This window comes from Anabrus simplex, chromosome 1 (genome assembly GCF_040414725.1).
Source record: "Anabrus simplex isolate iqAnaSimp1 chromosome 1, ASM4041472v1, whole genome shotgun sequence".
NCBI classification, from domain to species: domain Eukaryota; kingdom Metazoa; phylum Arthropoda; class Insecta; order Orthoptera; family Tettigoniidae; genus Anabrus; species Anabrus simplex.
The window spans coordinates 1,751,774,057-1,751,792,240 of record NC_090265.1 but is presented as its reverse complement, the minus strand read 5'-3'; the positions used below and the strand labels follow the sequence as shown (position 1 = coordinate 1,751,792,240).

The 18,184-nt window shown below is 40.0% G+C and overlaps 1 protein-coding gene across 3 annotated transcripts in view; it reads left to right on the top strand.

Annotated features, from left to right (window-relative positions):
- Positions 1-1,516: 1,516 nt before the first annotated feature.
- The window catches only part of LOC136858750 (BUD13 homolog), a 59,463-nt gene continuing 42,795 nt past the window's right edge, over positions 1,517-18,184 (top strand). For 2 of the 3 annotated variants that reach the window (XM_067138513.2, XM_067138512.2), the window contains exon 1: positions 1,517-1,673. In XM_067138513.2, the coding sequence (XP_066994614.2) occupies positions 1,561-1,673 (113 nt within the window). In that variant the 5' untranslated portion in view covers positions 1,517-1,560. The remainder of the gene's footprint in view (positions 1,674-18,184) is intronic. The other variant, XM_067138514.2, reaches the window with a different exon arrangement.

Sequence of the window (18,184 nt, the reverse complement as noted above, 5' to 3'; positions counted from 1 at the left end):
GTGCCGATATTTTTATTGACAAGTGCCTTAATGTGATGAAAAAATGAAATGTCGTATGGCTTTTAGTGCCGGGATATCCCAGGAAGGGTTCGGCTCGCCAGGTGCAGGTCTTTCTATTTGACAACCGTAGGCGACCTGCGCGTCGTGATGAGGATGAAATGATGATGACGATAACACATACACCCAGCCCCTATGCCATGGGAATTAACCAATTAAGGTTAAAATCCCCGACCCGGCCGGGACCCTCTGAACCGAAGGCCAGTACGCTGACCGTTCAGCCAACGAGTCGGACTCTTAATGTGATGATTGTTTTTTAAACGAGAAAGAAGACAAATCTAACCGTAAAAGTTCAGGCAGGAATGCTGAATCAAAAAAAGTAATGCATAAAAAAATCAACCCATTTCAAAGCAGGCCATTTCACATCTTGTTTATATGTCTAATTTCAGTCTTTAAATAATAACATTTTAGTGGGTTCGATTCCCACCTCAGCCATCCTGGAAGTGGTTTTCCGTGGTTTCCCACTTCTCCTCCAGGCAAATGCCGGGATGGTACCTAACTTAAGGCCACGGTCGCTTCCTTCCCTCTTCCTTGTCTATCCCTTCCAATCTTCCCATCCCCCACCAAGGCCCCTGTTCAGTATTGCAGGTGAGGCCACCTGGGCGAGGTATTGATCATTCTCCCCAGTTGTATCCCCCGATCCGATGTCTGAAGCTCCAGGACACTGCCCTTGAGGCGGTAGAGGTGGGATCCCTCGCTAAGTCCGAGGGAAAAGCCAACCCTGGACAATAAACAGATTAAGAAAGAAGAAAGAAAGAAATAATAACCTTTTAAATAATTCTTCAGTCATTTATCCAGAATTCCTTTAGCAACTTCGAAGTTAATATCTCAATAATACTTTCTTTCTAGACGTAATCTCTTTATCCATTTTCGTATATGCATTTCCATTGATATTTGAATTTAGCGCGACTTTTCAGGTCAAGTTACTAGGAGCGCCACCGTGGAATTGTCTCCCATTTTAACAATCCGTAAGTGTCGCGTATTGTCTCTACTGGATTTGATGCCGTGAAGCAAGGAGAATGACAATCAAGTGTCGATCTTGTTAAAAACTATCATACTCAATTGCTTTACTCCCTTAAATTAGAGTTTAAGCAGTCGACCATTTCTAAATATAGAATAAAACTGTCTGTAATGTGTGTTTTTGTAGCAATTTTATTTAATCAATCAATAAATAGCGCGATACCCATGTACAGGCATTCGTACAAATAATTGTAAATAACCATAACAGAGTCAGAACAGCCCCTGAATAAAATTAGAACGTAGAATCTTAACCAAAATTTCTGTACGCTGCAGAAAAAAATAACAAGACTAGAGTAAGCCGAAAGAACAAATCTGTATTACTATTGTAAACGGCCTGGAGAGCAGTAACAACTGTTCAGTGTAATGCAGATTAATTACCATGTTCCTGATGCCATTATACATACACAGTGACATGAGTGTTTATATGTTTACCGTTGTAACGATAAACGTTGGCAACCCTGACGAACGGTATCGAATCCGAACATGGCTACCCAAGGGATAAATCAGAAGGAATATTTAAAGAAATATTTATCTTCAAGTTCAGATGATAAAAAGAAAAAGAAGAAACGAAATAAAGGAAAAAGTAATGATGAGAGGTAAGTTATTCTGTTAATTTCTTTGTATGCAGCTCTGAAACCCAGTGATCGCGTCTTGAGTTCGAAAGTAAGGTTATAGTATCGGTGCAGTTACGAACACAAGCAACTCCTTTGCTTAATAAATTAACATGTAAATCATGAATACAATAAACTTGAAGTATATGTGTTTCGCCATAAATTTTCTCCTCGTGCTTGCGTGCTACCCTTCCCCAGTAACTCGGGCTCTGTTAACGCAGTATCAGTTTTCTCTTACAAAAGTTCTTTCACTTATTTAACTTCACGGTTTCATGTGCATTTCTCATTCGAATTTGCAAAACTAACCATGCACTCTCAGTTTTATTAATATTATAATGCAGTCTCATATATCAACTTGTTGCTGTAACAAGAGTTACAGTATTCGGGAGATAGTAGGTTCGAGCCCCACTGTCGGCAGCCCTGAAAATGGTTTTCCGTGGTTTCCCATTTTCACACCAGGCAAATGCTGGGGCTGTACCTTAATTAAGGCCACGGCCACTTCCTTCCCACTCCTAGCCCTTTCCTGTCCCATCGTCGCCATAAGGCCTATCTGTGCGACGTAAAGCAACTAGCGAAAAAAAAAAAAAAAAATCTTGAATGGTTATTCCCGATACTGTAGTAAAGGAGAAATCTAGTAAGTAGAAATTCCATGAAGGCATGCCGGTGTTTATACGTGTGGGCGGAAATTGACATATCTGTTCTCCTATAAGGATCTCAGTATCAACTAAATACTTTTTTAGGGTTAAAGTGTACTTAAGCATGGTACCTGATACATTAATTAGCGAACAAATGGTCATATATGCCATTTGATAAAAATTGTCGTGGGTTTTTTTTATGTACTGTACATGTGTGGAAAGATTTTGAGGGTCAATGGACAGGTTGGAGGAGAGAGAAGGATATTACCAGATTTAAAGTAACACCGAATTGTGTTGAAAAATGTCAAAAGGAAAGCACGTGCCGATTTTGAACAACATGTTATTCTACCAAAAAATATGTTATCTTCGTATAATGAGCAATAGGATCAATTCTTTAGTTAATCTGTGTAAAGAGAACATTTTAAAAGCACATAAATTCATCATCATAAGCTTATGGCATGATAGATCAGTAATTGGAGTAACTTTATTGTTGTTAACAGTCATAATTAATGGAATTACAAAGCCATTAAATGTTCTTGTTTTTATATAAGGCAGACATTGTGGTAGAATGCAAGAAACCTTTCTACAACTAGAAATTTTCATTATTATTATTATTATTATTATTATTATTATTATTATTATTATTATTCTGTATGCTAGTCCTGATTGACTTTTATATAGCAATATTGACTAATTCATCAAGTTTTGTATGTCTGGTGAACACTTTTACTTTACAGTTATTCGGACCAGAAGCGTGTCAGCGATACTTTCCTCGAGACGCAAGAAGTGGCGTGTGTCACAAGCGCTTCCACACAGAGCGCATGTGCATTGGGGGCCTGGTTTATGATATCCTTTTCATGAGCAGATCTTGAAGTGGAAACCATGGACTGCAAAGTGGGTGATTGTGTGCCGTAGGCCGAAGTTGGCGTTCATCCTGTCTGTTGGGTTAAGAGCTTGCGTGGAATAGAAGTTGGGCCATATTTCACTTCACTTGATGTTAAGTTCTTGGATCAGCCTCTCATACTGCACTGTTTATGGTAGTGAATTCTGGAATCGCATGTCTTCTATGAAGAACATCTCCCTTCCTAGTATTTACGTGAGGCGAGATGGTGTGTACTTTGATATGTTTATGCTGATGAACGCTCCATGAACCCTGCACCAACTACACAAGACCAATTGTGGGTAGCAGTGCAAGATGAGTGGGTCCAGATCCCTCCAGAATGATTCCAACATCTTGTAGAGTCGATGCCTTGCCGTATTGCTGCCGTTTTGAGGGTTCACGGAGGAGCAGCTCATTATTACATCACATTCAATGTGTTTCCATGACTTTTGGCCACTCATTGTATTACTCCCAGGTAATTGAAATTATTTACGTTAGGCAGCGGTTTGCCTTCCAGTAGTATGCAATCATTGGTGGATAGCTTCCCGTCATCACAGAATGCCACAACAATATAGTCCGCATAAATATATGTCTTCACTCCCTCAAGGTGAATGGCTTCGATGACATTGGCTGTAGCGATGCTGAACAGTAGCAGGCTCAAGGGGTCTCCGTGAAGTACACTATTTGTTTGTTTCATTGGTTCCGATTAAACTATACTGTCGTCTATTTGAAGGTGGTTGTTCTGAAGGATGTTCTTCATTATCCTGATAAGGTTGTTCTCCTTTCCGATCATGTTTCCAGGTTTTCTGATCAAAGTATTTCTGCTCACTAGGTCAAATGCCTTGGTGTAGTCGATGAACGCTGCATAAAGCTTTCCTCTCTCTTGTCTCAGCGCATCTTCTACATTGGTTAGTAGCCAATGGATGGTTTGTAGTGTGTTTCTTGCCTTCTGGAAGCCGAAATGCTCTTCGGGGATCTACTCTTAAATAATAGGGAGGGTTTAAATTTATACAGTAGAGAGCAAGAAACAGATATACTGCTTTTCTCGAGAGTTTAATCCTGATGTAAACAAACAGGCGGAGCACCTTTCCTTTGCACATGGACATAGACTTAGTTGATTGGAGAAGCAACAGTCGCACTCACTCGACCGTATGCGAGCTCGAAGAAAAGTAGTGAGTCGCATTTATTTTATCTTACTTTAGTTTATTACATTGCCAGGCTTAGTGGCTCAGACGGTTGAGGCGCTGGCCTTCTGACCCCAACTTGGCAGGTTCGACCCTGGCTCAGTCCGGTGGTATTTGAAGATGCTCAAATACGTCAGCCTCGTGTCGGTAGATTTACTGGCACGTAAAAGAACTCCTGCGGGACTAAATTCCAGCATCTCGGCGTCTCCGAAGACCTTAAAATAGTAGTTAGTGGGACGTAAAGCAAATAACATTATTATTATTATTATTATTATTATTATTATTATTATTATTATATAATATATATAATTCGCTGGGGCCATCAAGGACCACGTTAAGTCTTGTTGCATTTGACACTGAACTTGGCCTTCTTTACAGCCCAAATTTCCCTCATTCTTTGTGAGTGGGCCTGCTTACGCTCCTCTGTCCAAGGGGCACCGTGTCTTCTCTTCGGTTGCTCGTCTCGGTTTAGCCCGTTCGTCAATATTTTTTTGCGGAAGAGATCTCTGTTAAAGGCGTCTTCAGCTGAGATATATAGCATTTGCAGGTCTTCTTTGGTATTTCTAAACCAGGGAATTGTGGTTTTGGGGTTTGAATCAAAAAAGTGAAAGATTTCTTTAGTTAACTTTCTTCTGTCCATTCTTTTCAGATGACCGTAAAATCGTGCCCGTCTTTTTCTGATTGTGTCGGTATTTTTCTCTATTTTGCTGTAGACTTCCTTGTTGGATCTCTTTTGATGGATTCCATTTCTGTACTTTGATCCCAAGATTCCTCTCACAATTTTGCGTTCTCTTTTCTCCAGTTCCTCAAGGAGTCCTTTGTTGGCATTTAGAGACAGGGTTTCGGTTGCATATAGAACTACTGGCTTCAGAACTGTTTCATAGTGATGTATCTTGGTGTTTTGGGAAAGGCATTTTTTGTTGTAGATTGTGCGGGATGTTTGGTAGGCTATTTCCAGTTTGCGTACTCGCTCCTGAAGTGCTTCTTTGTCCAGTCCATTTTTCATGATGATCTCACCCAGGTATTTGAATTTGTCTACTCGGGTGATGTCCCCGTATTTTGTATGGAGTTTTGGTGGAGCCTCTTTGATGTTAGTCATTACTTCTGTTTTCTCAAACGATATCTACAAACCAGTTTGTTCGGCAATTTCCTTTAAAATTTCAACTTGAGCTCTAGCGGTTTTTATGTCGGTTGAGAGAACAGCAATATCATCGGCAAATGCTAAGCATATACAATAATAAAGTTTTATTATGAATCCACCTGTTCAATACAATATAATGTTGTTACATTTAAAATAACTTCATTAGTTAAAAAGTTTTTAACTAACTAATGAAGTTATTTTAAATGTAACAACATTATATTGTATTGAACAGGTGGATTCATAATAAAACTTTATTATTGTATATCAACAGATTTCAATACGGATTAAAACATGAGATTAGTCACTTGAAATGCTAAGCAGTCTGTTGCGATCCCCTTGGTTCCTATTCTCAATGGACTGTAGTTGGTTTCCTGTAATCTCACCCGCCAGGTTCTGATGATCTTTTCAAGAACACAGTTGAGTATCGGGGATAGCCCATCACCTTGTCAGATTCCTGTTTTGATGTCAAAGGAATGCGAGAGACATCCGTGGATCTTCACCTTGGATTTTGTATCGGTCAGGGTGGCTCTAATTAATGCCAACAGTTTCAAATCAACTCCAAATTCATTTAAGATGTTTAGCAGGACTTCCCGGTCAATGGAGTCGTACGCTTTCTTAAAGTCCACAAAGACAGACACATACTGCTTGGACCTTAGTGTACAATATCTGATGATCGTTTTGAGATTTTGGATCTGTTCAGCTGTTGAGCGACCTTTTCTGAACCCTCCTTGGTATTCACCTATTTGATGTTCGATTTGTGCTTCCAAACGCTCCAGGATGGCAAGTGATAGAATTTTGTAAGTCACTGGTAGCAAAGATATTCCTCTGTAGTTGTTGATGTTCTTCATGCTGTCTTTTTTGGGTAATGGATGGATCAAAGCTGTTTTACAATCTTCTGGTAGGGTCTCCTTGTTCCAAATTTCTTCTATTTGCTTTTGCAAGATATCAAGTGATTCTTCTGGGGCATATTTCCATAGTTCTGCTACTACTGAGTCTTCCCCCGGCGCTTTGTTATTTTTGAGACGGGCAATGTGGCGCTTGATTTCATCTCTGTCGGGTGGTCTGGAATCTGGGTACCTGAGTAAGGGTTCCTTGGTCTCAATGGTGCTTTGCGGTTTAGAGCAATTAAGTAAATTCTTGAAGTAATCTGCCAGAATGCTGCAATTTTCTTCATTTGATGTCGCCAGTGTGTCGTCCGTTCGCTCAAAGCATAGAGATGGTGGTTTATAGCCAGTGAGTTTGCGTTTGAAGGCTCTGTAGTACTCTCTGCTTTCATTGTTACTAAAGTTTTGTTCTATCTTTTCAATGAGAGATTTTTCGTATTTACGTTTCTCAGTTCTGAACACCCTAGCTGCTTGGGCACGTTGGGTTTTGTAGGTTTCCCAATCATTTTCTGATTTCGTAGAGTTGTACTGTTTCCACGCATTGAGTCTTTCTTGGAGGACTGATTCGCAGGTACTATTCCACCAGGCATGCTTTTTGCTTCTCTTGATTTCTGCAACGTCTTTGGCGGCCTCAACAAGGAGACTTTTGGCGTTGTTAAAGTCACAGTCATTTGGTCTAGCCTTCTCATGGAACTCCTCGACCCTTTGCCGAAGTATTATTATATAATTATTATTATTATTATTATTATTATTATTATTATTATTATTATTATTAATTAGTTTATGACATTTAGATAGTTTGGAAGAGTACGTAAAATAAATAAATAAATAAATAAGATATGGTTGTCATATATACTGGTGTATATATACATATATGCTTCTTTTATAAAATAGTAATTAAATAACGAGAAATGAAGGCACAAGGCTTGGTGTAATACTGTACAGGAAGTCTTCTCGTAGTGGGGGAAAGTCCCAAGCTGTACAGCGTGGAGATAAGGTGTTACATCTTCCAGCAGTCAGTGAGTCGGTATTCTTAGTGAGAGAAATGGAGCAAGAGGTAGGACCATCGCGTGTAGTGAAGCACAAAACAGGAAAACTGCTCAGAAGTGACCATAGGCAGTGCATTGTGAATGTGTTTAATAAAGTGAACAGAATTCAGGTTTAGTAGTTTGTTCAGAGGTTCAGATCTTCGCACGGTTGTCCTATGTGATGCGCAGCACTGTACATTTGAACACGAGATGTTGACGGGGTGGAGGTAGGTACCACACGCTCAGCAAATCATAACTCTTTCTTTGGCGGAGGCCAATCAGGATTAAACTCTCGTGAAAAGACATATACAGTGGAACCTTGGATTGCGAGCATAATTCGTTCCGGCAACATGCTTGTAATCCAAAGCGCTCGTATATCAAAGCAAGTTTTCCCATAAGAAACAATTGAAACGCGGATGATTTGTCCACAACACAAAAAAAATGTATTCGCGTACCATTTCTAAAACAAAATATAACGTAAAACAAATTAAAGTGCACTTTTCCTTACAATAGAATCATTTTTGGTGTGAGGGAGACGAGAGATGATATGAGAAGAGTTACTGTGTAGCACGAATTTCACGAATGGAATCACTGCTATCTGTTGGCTCACTGGAATTGTTTTCTTTTTGTGCAACTTAAATGGGGAACCTGTCCAATGACTGTTGCTTTTGCCTCTTTTTGAGCATTTCACGAAAATGTGACATTGCATTGTCATTGAACTGATTCATCGCTCGCACTGCTACAGCCTTATTCGGGTGGTGTTTTTCTACAAAATTTTGCATCATTTCCCACATTTTACACTTCTCCCGAATCTCAGTTGAAGTGAGAGATTCCATTGACTTTTCCTCCTCCTCTTCCCCGGACGTGATCTCCATAACCTCCTCGTGTTGTTCGCGATGCAGGTCCATTAGTTCTTTGGTGGTCAGTTCCTGGCTATGTTCATCCACCAGCTCTTGAACGTCCACATCATTCACCTCCAGCCCCATAGTCTTCCCTAAGGACACAATTTCATCGGCAATCGGTGGCTCATTGTCACCAACAATCCCCTCAAAGTCACGTCCAAGAATACAGCCATGCCACAGCTTTCCCCAAGCGGAAGTGAGAATTCTCGTGGTGACTCCATCCCAGGCTTTATCAATGATCTTCAGGCAGTTCACGATGGGGAAATGATTTCTCTCAAACTCTCGGAGGGTAAGGTTTGTTTCTTCGGTCACTTCGAAGCATCACTCAAATAGTGCTTTGGTGTATAGCTTCTTGAAGTTCGAAATGACTTGCTGGTCCATAGGCTGGAGTAGTAGAGTAGTGTTGGGAGGAAGGAACTTAACCTTAACGAACTTGAATTCCTCCAGTAAGTCGCCCTCAAGGCCTGGAGGATGAGCAGGAGCATTGACCATAACCAGCAAGACTTTGAGCAGCAGATTATTTACCGAGAGGTATTTCTTCACTACAGGACCAAAGATCTCGTTCATCCATTCGACAAACGAACAGGGGAGGGGAAAACGTAGGCACACGTGATGCTCGTATTGCGGAACCTCACTCGCTTATCAAGTTGCAATTTATTTCAAATGTTTGCTCGTCTTGTAAAACATTCGTACACCAAGTTACTCGCATTCCGAGGTTTAACTGTACTGTAGTGTGGCAGTGAACAGTTGTAGGGGGTGCCTTTCCAATACAAGTGATTTGCACACTTCACTGCATGATGGTATGCACAGTGAATGGCCCATAGATGTTCTTCAAAGTTAGGATATGATGGAGTGTATTATTTGCCGTCCAGTGTAAGTGTTGGTGAATAACTCTGTCAAACTGATGACCCACTTTACAAAGGAAATTTAATATGTCCTCCTATTCAATACATACACGTGAAAAACGTCAATACAGAATGATTCTAATATCTTAATAACTGATGACCCAGGCGAGACAACAATTAAACTCTTTATGATTCATTTGGATATGCTGTAAAGGTACCCTGTTCTCAAAATGATGTATTTAAGCAGCAGCTGGAGAGCTTAAAATGTTTCTCCTCCATGAGCCCTGTAGTAAAACCTGATTTTTCTCAACACCCTAGCATAAACATATAATTTGAATTGTGTGTAATTTCTCTATATTTAGTAATTGGTCAATCAAATTGCCTCATTGAATTGTTTTCTACCATGAAGAATGCTTTTATTAGCAACTGTACAAAAAGATCCTCCAGAAAAGAAATTTTTTCAGAATAAAAAGGAGAGAACTGAAAGAAACAAAGAAGGAACAAAGTTTATTTTTTCATTGAAAGAATAATAATAATAATAATAATAATAATAATAATAATAATAATAATAATAATAATAATAATAATAATTTTATATTACTATCAAATATAGCTGAAGTTTTTGTTTTAATTGTCTTCACATTGCACCGACACAGATAGTTCTTAATAGCGACGATGAGATAGGGAAGGCCTAGGAATGGGAAGGAAGCGGTCATGGCCTTAATTAAGGTACAGCCCCAGAATTTGCCTGGTGTGAAAATGTGGAAACCACAGAAAACCATCTTCAGAGCTGCCGATAGTGGGGCTCGAACCCTGTATCTCCCGGATGCAAACTCCAGCTGCACGCCCCTAACCACACAGTCAACTTGCCTGCTTATTTCCTTGTAATGTAATGACAAAATTTATTGTTTCCTACTTCCTAACTACAGCCAGGATTGTCTCTCTCTTTAGAGCAGGGCCTCTCAAATGCTTAAAATCTCACGCGTGCATATCGAGGCGCAGAGACTCCGTGCACTGTGCATCGTTCCACCTCGGGTCAACTCGGCTTGACTCGGATGGTGTAGTGCGCTGAGAGCGACGAACCGTTCGGTGATGGACGGCTGTTTATTAGTGAAATAGATAAGCGCAAGACAACAACATAATAATGGAGCAACCTGTTTCAAAGAAAGCAAAGACTTCCAAAAGTCAATTTTAATCGAACTGGGAACTTTCATATTTCTTTGTCAGTCATGACGATAAAGCCAAATGTTTAATCCGTGCGACAATAATTATGTGATAAGTTAATCAAAAAGATCTATTTTCCTAAGCTGCATCGAGAAGCAGCTAAGATTATGTTTGGTTCCACACGCATATGTGAAAGGTATTTTTTCCTGCTTTGACTTGTACGAAAACTAAATTGCGTTCGAGTAGGCCTATTTCTGATTGTAATTTAAAGAAGGCTCTCAAATTGCTGTCAGCCGGTCTCTTGTTGCAGGCATAACTGGTATCATTGCAAAGATAAAGGAAAAGAAGAGCTAGAGAAGATAAGTTGTCTGCTCAAACCAAATTGAAACAAGAGTGTTTTAACACCGGAAACGTCGTCCCATACAACAGTGTCACCGCTCACTGCACATAAACATTTCGCAATGAGGGGAAGATCAGCGGGGAAGGTGGAGAAGGCGAAGACAGGCTGAAAGAGTGAGAGAGGTGTAGGGGAAGTGGAGTGGGGATTTGCACTCTGGTCAACCTAGTGAAGTCGTCTCCTGCACCTTGCGCCCGTGCACTGCACGGCGCATGCAGCCTGAGAGGCCCTGCTTTAGAGGAATGCTTGCACCATATTCTCTTTGGAATACTCTTTATGTAGCAGCGATGGGATTCAATATCAGAAGGGAAGGGAAAACACAGTAATATGTATAGACTGTGGCAAAAGTGCTCATGTTTAGAAATGCAGCTGTTTTCTTCAAATCACAGGGTAAAGACAATGTTTGCGATACTCAGCAGTAATCAGCATCCACAGGCTGTCTTGGGGAACAGTAGAACCGTATGAGAGAACACTCTTTACATCATGTTCCACTATCACTTTCTTAAGATCTCAAGACAAATGTTGCCATTCATTGGACTGCTGCCTCCTAAAATTTCCTCTCATCCACTGAGGTCATTCATAGCCATGGCTCTACCTTTCATGGTGTAATATGCCAATTAGTGATTACCTACAAAGGTATAACAGTGCTACTTCTGACTGTCCATAAGATGCACTTGGATAATGAAAATAATATGGTAAAACTTGCTCAAAGCGCAATCTCAAGGGACCACAGTTTTTTTCCAAATTAGACAAGTTTCTGCATTACACAAAACTTTTTTTTTGCCTTAAAACACCAATCATGACCACTGCTACACAAAACACAATGCAGTATACAAAAATTTCAGAGCTTACCTGTATCTGCCTACACATGACACTCTTTTATCCAGATTGATGTACGTAGTACTGTAGCACACTGATCTGTTAATTATTACTAGTGGACTCTCGCTTCTCCGCAGCATTCTTTATAAATAGGTCAGATAACTCGTCTTTATATGCCTGTCATAGTCATATTGTTTTGCCTGCCCTTTCCAGTAGTTTTATGAATATTTAATACCGGTACGCCACGAACCTACTACGCTGGCGTAGCAGGGAGAGAGGTGATACTCCCACCTGGCGCGTCCCAAGTGGCAGATAGGGGGGGTCCTAACCAGCTTGCGGTGGACTTGAGCGAAATAAAATAGCTCTCGCGAAGCAAACACACATCCCCCTGTGGTTGGGGGATGCAGGCGAAGAATACACCCAGATTATCCCTTGCCTGTCATAAGGGGCGACCAAGAGATGTTCGAATTAGAACCATGAGACTACTTGTAATTAGTACCACCACACGGGGAACACCATTGGTCATCTTTACTTGCACGTAGTACCACTATGTTAAGTACACAATAGGTTTGTGATAAGTAGCGACAGTGTGTGAATCGATGTGTTTTACAGTACCTGTGATTAGTATCACTATATGAGCGACACCATCGGTCTGCCTTGCCTATGATTAGTACCCACTATGTGAGGAACACCACGGTATAGTATGAGTCCATTAGTACACCTATGTGAAGAACACCATATGTTTGCATTACCTGTAAATGGTGCCACAATGTGAGAAACACCATAGGCGTGCATTACATGTGCGTATTACATTAGCTGCGAGTAGTACCATACTGTGTGGAATACCGCGAGTCTACGCTACTTTTGATTGATGGCAGATACCATGGTCCTACTTTCCTAGCGATAAGTACCATTATGAGGGGCTGATGACCTGAATTTTGGACCCATTTAGTCTACAAGCATCATCGATTCAGGATTGTGCTTCAGAAGCAATCCCTTGGTCAGTAATACTGTTATAATACCAATATAAATGGTCCATTATTGGACATTATAAACTTTCTAGCTAACTCATTCCTGGTTGCCAGCGTTTCGCCCTCGTGTGCTAGGGTGGGCTCGTCAGTTGGTACCTAGCACACCTACCAATACGCTGGCTAGTGCATACCATGGAGGCCACTGCGTAGGCTACTTGGAGCCACCGGCAGTGGCAATGCACTGAGACTTTGTCTCATTACTAAAAATTGATGCCTGCTTGGCCATCAGATGATATAGATGTTGATTCCCATAGGGAATCTGAAATATATTGGTAGGTGTGCTAGGTACCAACTGACGAGCCCACCCTAGCACACGAGGGCGAAACGCTGGCAACCAGGAATGAGTTAGCTAGAAAGTTTATAATGTCCAATAATGGACCATTTATATTGGTATTATAAATTTACTCATTCGGGACAAATATTTCAGATTCCCTATGGGAATCAACATCTATATCAACAGTAATACTGTTGTTTAACTGTAGATTCTGGGAATGTGGGAGGCATTGCGGTTCGGATCCACTGATTGTTTTAAATTCATATCCATCCATTCCTTCTTCGTCGTCATGTTTTGAATTCTGGTTAGTGGATGAATTTGGACTTTTAAATTGTCATTACATTATTAGTCTCATTTCATACCATTAGTGGGGGCCGATAACCTAGATGTTAGGCCCCTTTAAACAACAAGCATCATCAATACCAGTACATAACAGATTAATTCATAATGTAGTTTATGACACTTCTTTCCATACAGTATTCACTGTGCTTCGACTACTCAGACGTATCTGGATTTTCGAACGATCTTGTCCGAGATAGTGTAACATATAATTGGCCGTGACTAAATACTGGTTCCGGTAAGTAGGCACCCACTTTTTCAAGTGGTTGTCTCTTCGCTTTGTTGCTGGTAATGGTCATACAGAAGGCTAGCTGACTTAATACCTTCCCGTCTGTGCGTATGTCAATGTTTCCTGTTAGCAGCATGTAAGTTATTAGGAAAGTTCTGCCAACTGTTGAGTATATTTAGAAACTGGGGAAGGTCAAGGAATCAAAGAGTATATAGCGCAGAATAATATTCTTCCTGGATCAGAGGAAGTGTATACTCTCCAGCTTGACAGCTAGTAATTAAACATGGCTGCTTGCAATGACACTACTAAGGATGAAAATCACATTTATCAGAATATTAATTAAAGTGTTAGCCGCTTAGCAACCCGCTAAGTGCAGAATGTATTGCGGGTTAGGGTAATCCATGGCCTGCAATTATTGGAGTTATCATTTAATGATTTAAATGATTATTCAAAGTTGGCTGAACTTAGAGACTTATCAATGTCTCATGATTCACCGGCAGGTAATTCCAGAGAGAATAAAACAAAAATGAAGCAAATTGGTCCAGTAGAATGGATGGACGGATTTGCCAAAGCTGTTTTTAGTAAACTCTTTTAATATATAGATTACTGCGCTGTATTGTTACATACCTTATAGTAGTGTATCATTTCGACACTATCATAACACTACATTACACTGTTTCACAACACTGCATCACGCTTCTTAGACTTATTTCCACCACAACACTCTATACAGTACTTCACAACACTAAGTTTTCTTCCACAGATCAAACAAAGAAACTTGTTTCCTCTTCTTACTGAATGCAGTCCAGAGCTGACTCCATTAGTTGAAGAAGCATAGAAGGGTTAGATGCAATGGCAAATTGCTTTATGTCACAAATGCACTACAGGGCCTGTTCGTGGATTCAAATCTTGATGTGATCATCATCTTCGTGCTTGTCTTCTTATTTCGTCTGCTCCTCTTCCTCTGCCTTTCTCACTCCTAGAAGAACTGTAGCTGATTTGAGATTGTGATGTGTCATAAGTTATTCATCACTTCGAATAAAGTTCTTTGATTCGTAGAGAACGTGTCTTGCTTGACATAGGTCGGATATTGCCAATATGTTTTCAAGCGCTTCGTTCCATCATCTGTATCACTGTACCTATTTATCGTAGAAGATGGATTATTTGTCTTTCCCTCACAGAAATTCCTGAATTGTCCCAGTAAAGAAATAGAAAGGCAGGTGCTCTGATGGTAGAGATGTCCAAACACATACTTGTATCTGTCCATACAATGACATTGATCATATCAACAACAGCAGTGCACAAATATTGTACGTAGGACATTAGTTTGTAATATTTTCTGCATTGTACAAGCAGATTTTTAAAAATTATTTCATTATTCATTTCTGTTTGTTTCCGCATTGAAGAGCTTCTGCATTGTACAAAAGTAACAATATTATAACGCCGTAAGCTTTGCCAGAACCAAGAAAAAAATCCATGGTGGACAAGTTTCTGCTTTATTCAAGTTCCCCTTTCAGCAAGTTTTACTGCATTGAAAATTATTTTACTGGTTTTATGCCCCTATAACTACTTCTACAGTTTTCAGAAATGCTGAGGAGCTGGAAGTTCTTTTAAGTGCTGGTAAATATCCTAAGGTTGGCATATTTGAGCACCTTCTAATACTACCGAACTGTACCAGGATTGAACCCTCTACCTTGGGTTCTAAAAGCTGTACCACATAAACCTTGACCATATGAATGAGTTTTGTGGCTTGTTCCTGGCTTTCCCACACAGTTGATTGCCAACAGTGACTTAATCAAGTCAACATAATGTTCATTGATGAAGAGACAACTTTCACAAGACGTAACGATGGGTTGAACCAATTCATTCTTATGAACTACTTCACTCATTCACACTCTTTACTGTGAATCGTTCAAATTAAGTAGTTCGTTCATGAAGTAATGAAGCCTGATGAAGCTGCTCGCTGAGTCATTCAGCAGCGACTTTCTTCACAGTGTCTCACTCACTCAACAAAGCTTCATAATCCTTAATAATATTACCAACAGATGACTGAGCTACGTTATTATGGACACCCTATGGCTTACCCGCTTACAGCATCTAGATGATGGTTGATAGGGAAGATAAACAAAGAAGCCTGTCTCGTATAAAGAAGGAAATATGTGTAAGGATGTTTAGGATGGGCCTTGGAGCTAAGAGGTAAAGAGTGATGCAGATAATGGGAGGGAGAAGAGAGCGAGCAACAGACGAATTGAATGAGTTGTGACTGTTGTGAAGTGTGAGAACTGTGAAGTGTTTGAACTGCCAATTCATTGAAATTGAATGGTTAGTTCACACTTCGTAGGAGTGAAGCATTATTCACAAGCTACCTATCACTAACAAGACACAGCATGTACACCAGCATATCCTTGGTGCAAAATTGGCATTCAGCAAAAAAGGCATTTTTCTTGTGGTCGTCTTCTAGGCTCACGTGGTATTCCTTCACCTTTCTTCCATGCACTATCTCACTTTTAATCTCAGCAATACATAATCATCAACCGAGCTACCAACTGCGTGGTTTGGGTCACATAGCTGTTTGCTTACATTCAGGAGATAGTGGGTTTGAACTCCACTGTCGGCAGCTTGGATTATGGTTTTCCATGGTTTCCCATTTTTACACCAGGCAGATGCTGGGGCTGTACCTTAAATAAGGCCACAGTCACTTCCTTCCCACTCCTAATCCTTCCCTATCCCATTGTTGCCATCGGACATCTGTTGATGTGACATAAACCAAATTGTAAAATAAAAATAATCATCATCAATTTAGAGTGGTCCAGTTGGACACCGTTACATGAGACTTTTGTCTGTCTGCAAGCTGTGCATTAATGACACTGATTGTGTTGAATTACTATCGTCTTCCCTCTCTGTGTGCTAGATGCAACAGTGCCTTTATTGGTCTGTAAGCAATATTGCTATTATTTTCTTTCCAGCCATTGTGTATAAGAATACAGATTCTTGGTGGAGTTTTATAAGAGGGGTAACTGCTTGGTTATCATCCTTTGATAATTTGGTAATAGATTGTGAAGATCGTGGCCAGAGATGGAAAAGAAAATGTTTATTTCAGAACTTGTAAAATCTGGGGCCACGATCTTGGAATCACTAAGAGAAGAGATTGAGCTTTGGCTCACCAATTCCCAGATACATCGGTTGTGAACTCTTGTTGGTATAGTCCCATTTGTTATTAACCCTTCAGTTCTCGCGTAGAGTTTTGTCACACCAGTGCTCGCGTGAAGTAAAGTATTACCCCAGACTTTCGTGAAAATTTATTAGAACGTAAAAATAAAATGATGTTCTTTTCATATTGTTTCTGAGTAAGGACCCTATAAATGGAGAAAACACAATTGACATAACTCCTACCCTATAAATGAAGAAAACAACTGAATTAACTTCTAGTCTATAAATGAAGAAAACACAACTCTTGAAATAACTCTTGGTACTGCCTTTAATAAATACACCATGCAGAAACTAAATATCCTGCATAACTTCAAGGCAGACAAATATCATCCATAATATTGAGTTCATGCAGTCTCAAAAACTAAAACATCGATCATACTTCACTACAGTTTGAACACTGAAGTTTAGCCTGTTTTACTCACTTTCAGTTTTCTGGTTGAGGAATTCTTCACACAAGGCATTGAAATGGTCTTGGCAGACATACTTTTCACCACAGCACACAAGAGTTTCTGCTTTTTTTTGTCCTAATTTCTAGAACATACAGCATATCGTCCTGATGATAGCCTACTGGTGTTTTTCCATCCTGGGAAATTTCTTCTTTATCCTTTGAACTCATTCGCAAGGCTTTCTCTCTGACATTGCGAGGCAAATTTGTTTGTGTTGCTCCAACTGCTATCTGAGGTTGCACCAACTCCATTTCAATGATCTTCAGAAGATTCTTCTAGGGAGAGCATTTTCAAGGTTATTTCCAAAATAAACATAGCTATTGATAGATTCTCGCAATAAAATAAAAACACTGCAAGAATGGAAACTGACAAACCATGATTTTGCCAACTTAGTTTCACCAATGCTCATATGGGGTAAGATGTTACCCCAGTCAGCTTTGTCTCACTGCTGAAAACGTACCGACGTCTGAGGATTTATGACAAACAACTCGGGAGGTGCCACACAGTGTCTTGAAAGGTACACAGCAGCCCAGGATACAGTAAGTAATAGAAAAAAGTGCAGTAGTTTTATGAGAGATGGGGTATCCCACGCGAGTTCTGGAGGGTTAATTAGGTTGCATGATGTAGAAGTGGACTGCTGCCACCCTACTGTTTAGGTTACCACTTACAACAAGGTAGGGATAGTGGTATGTTAACCATTACATCCAGTGAGAGAGGAAACAGGATGAAGAATCCTTTCAGAGAATGAGGGTGTCAGTTTAAATAAGATAAGGCCTTTTAAAGGCATAGAAATTAAGTACACCAAAGATTGTGAAAATCTGACAGTCAGAAGAGAACAAGAGTAGATTAAGGGAATAGGAATAGAAAAGATGAATAAAAACCTAGGGCAAGTACGTGAAAGTAATGATATTCTCAGGTTAGAGCCACATCTCCACTCTCCACTGTTATGTTCCTACAACAAGACAGTGATAGAACCAACTTTCAAACATAATATTCACAAAACAATGAGGAAAGACTCAAACTATGGTCAAGATATTTGGGTGGACTTTCTAGATGTGGTTAGTGTGTGTATAAGTGTATGAGGTAGC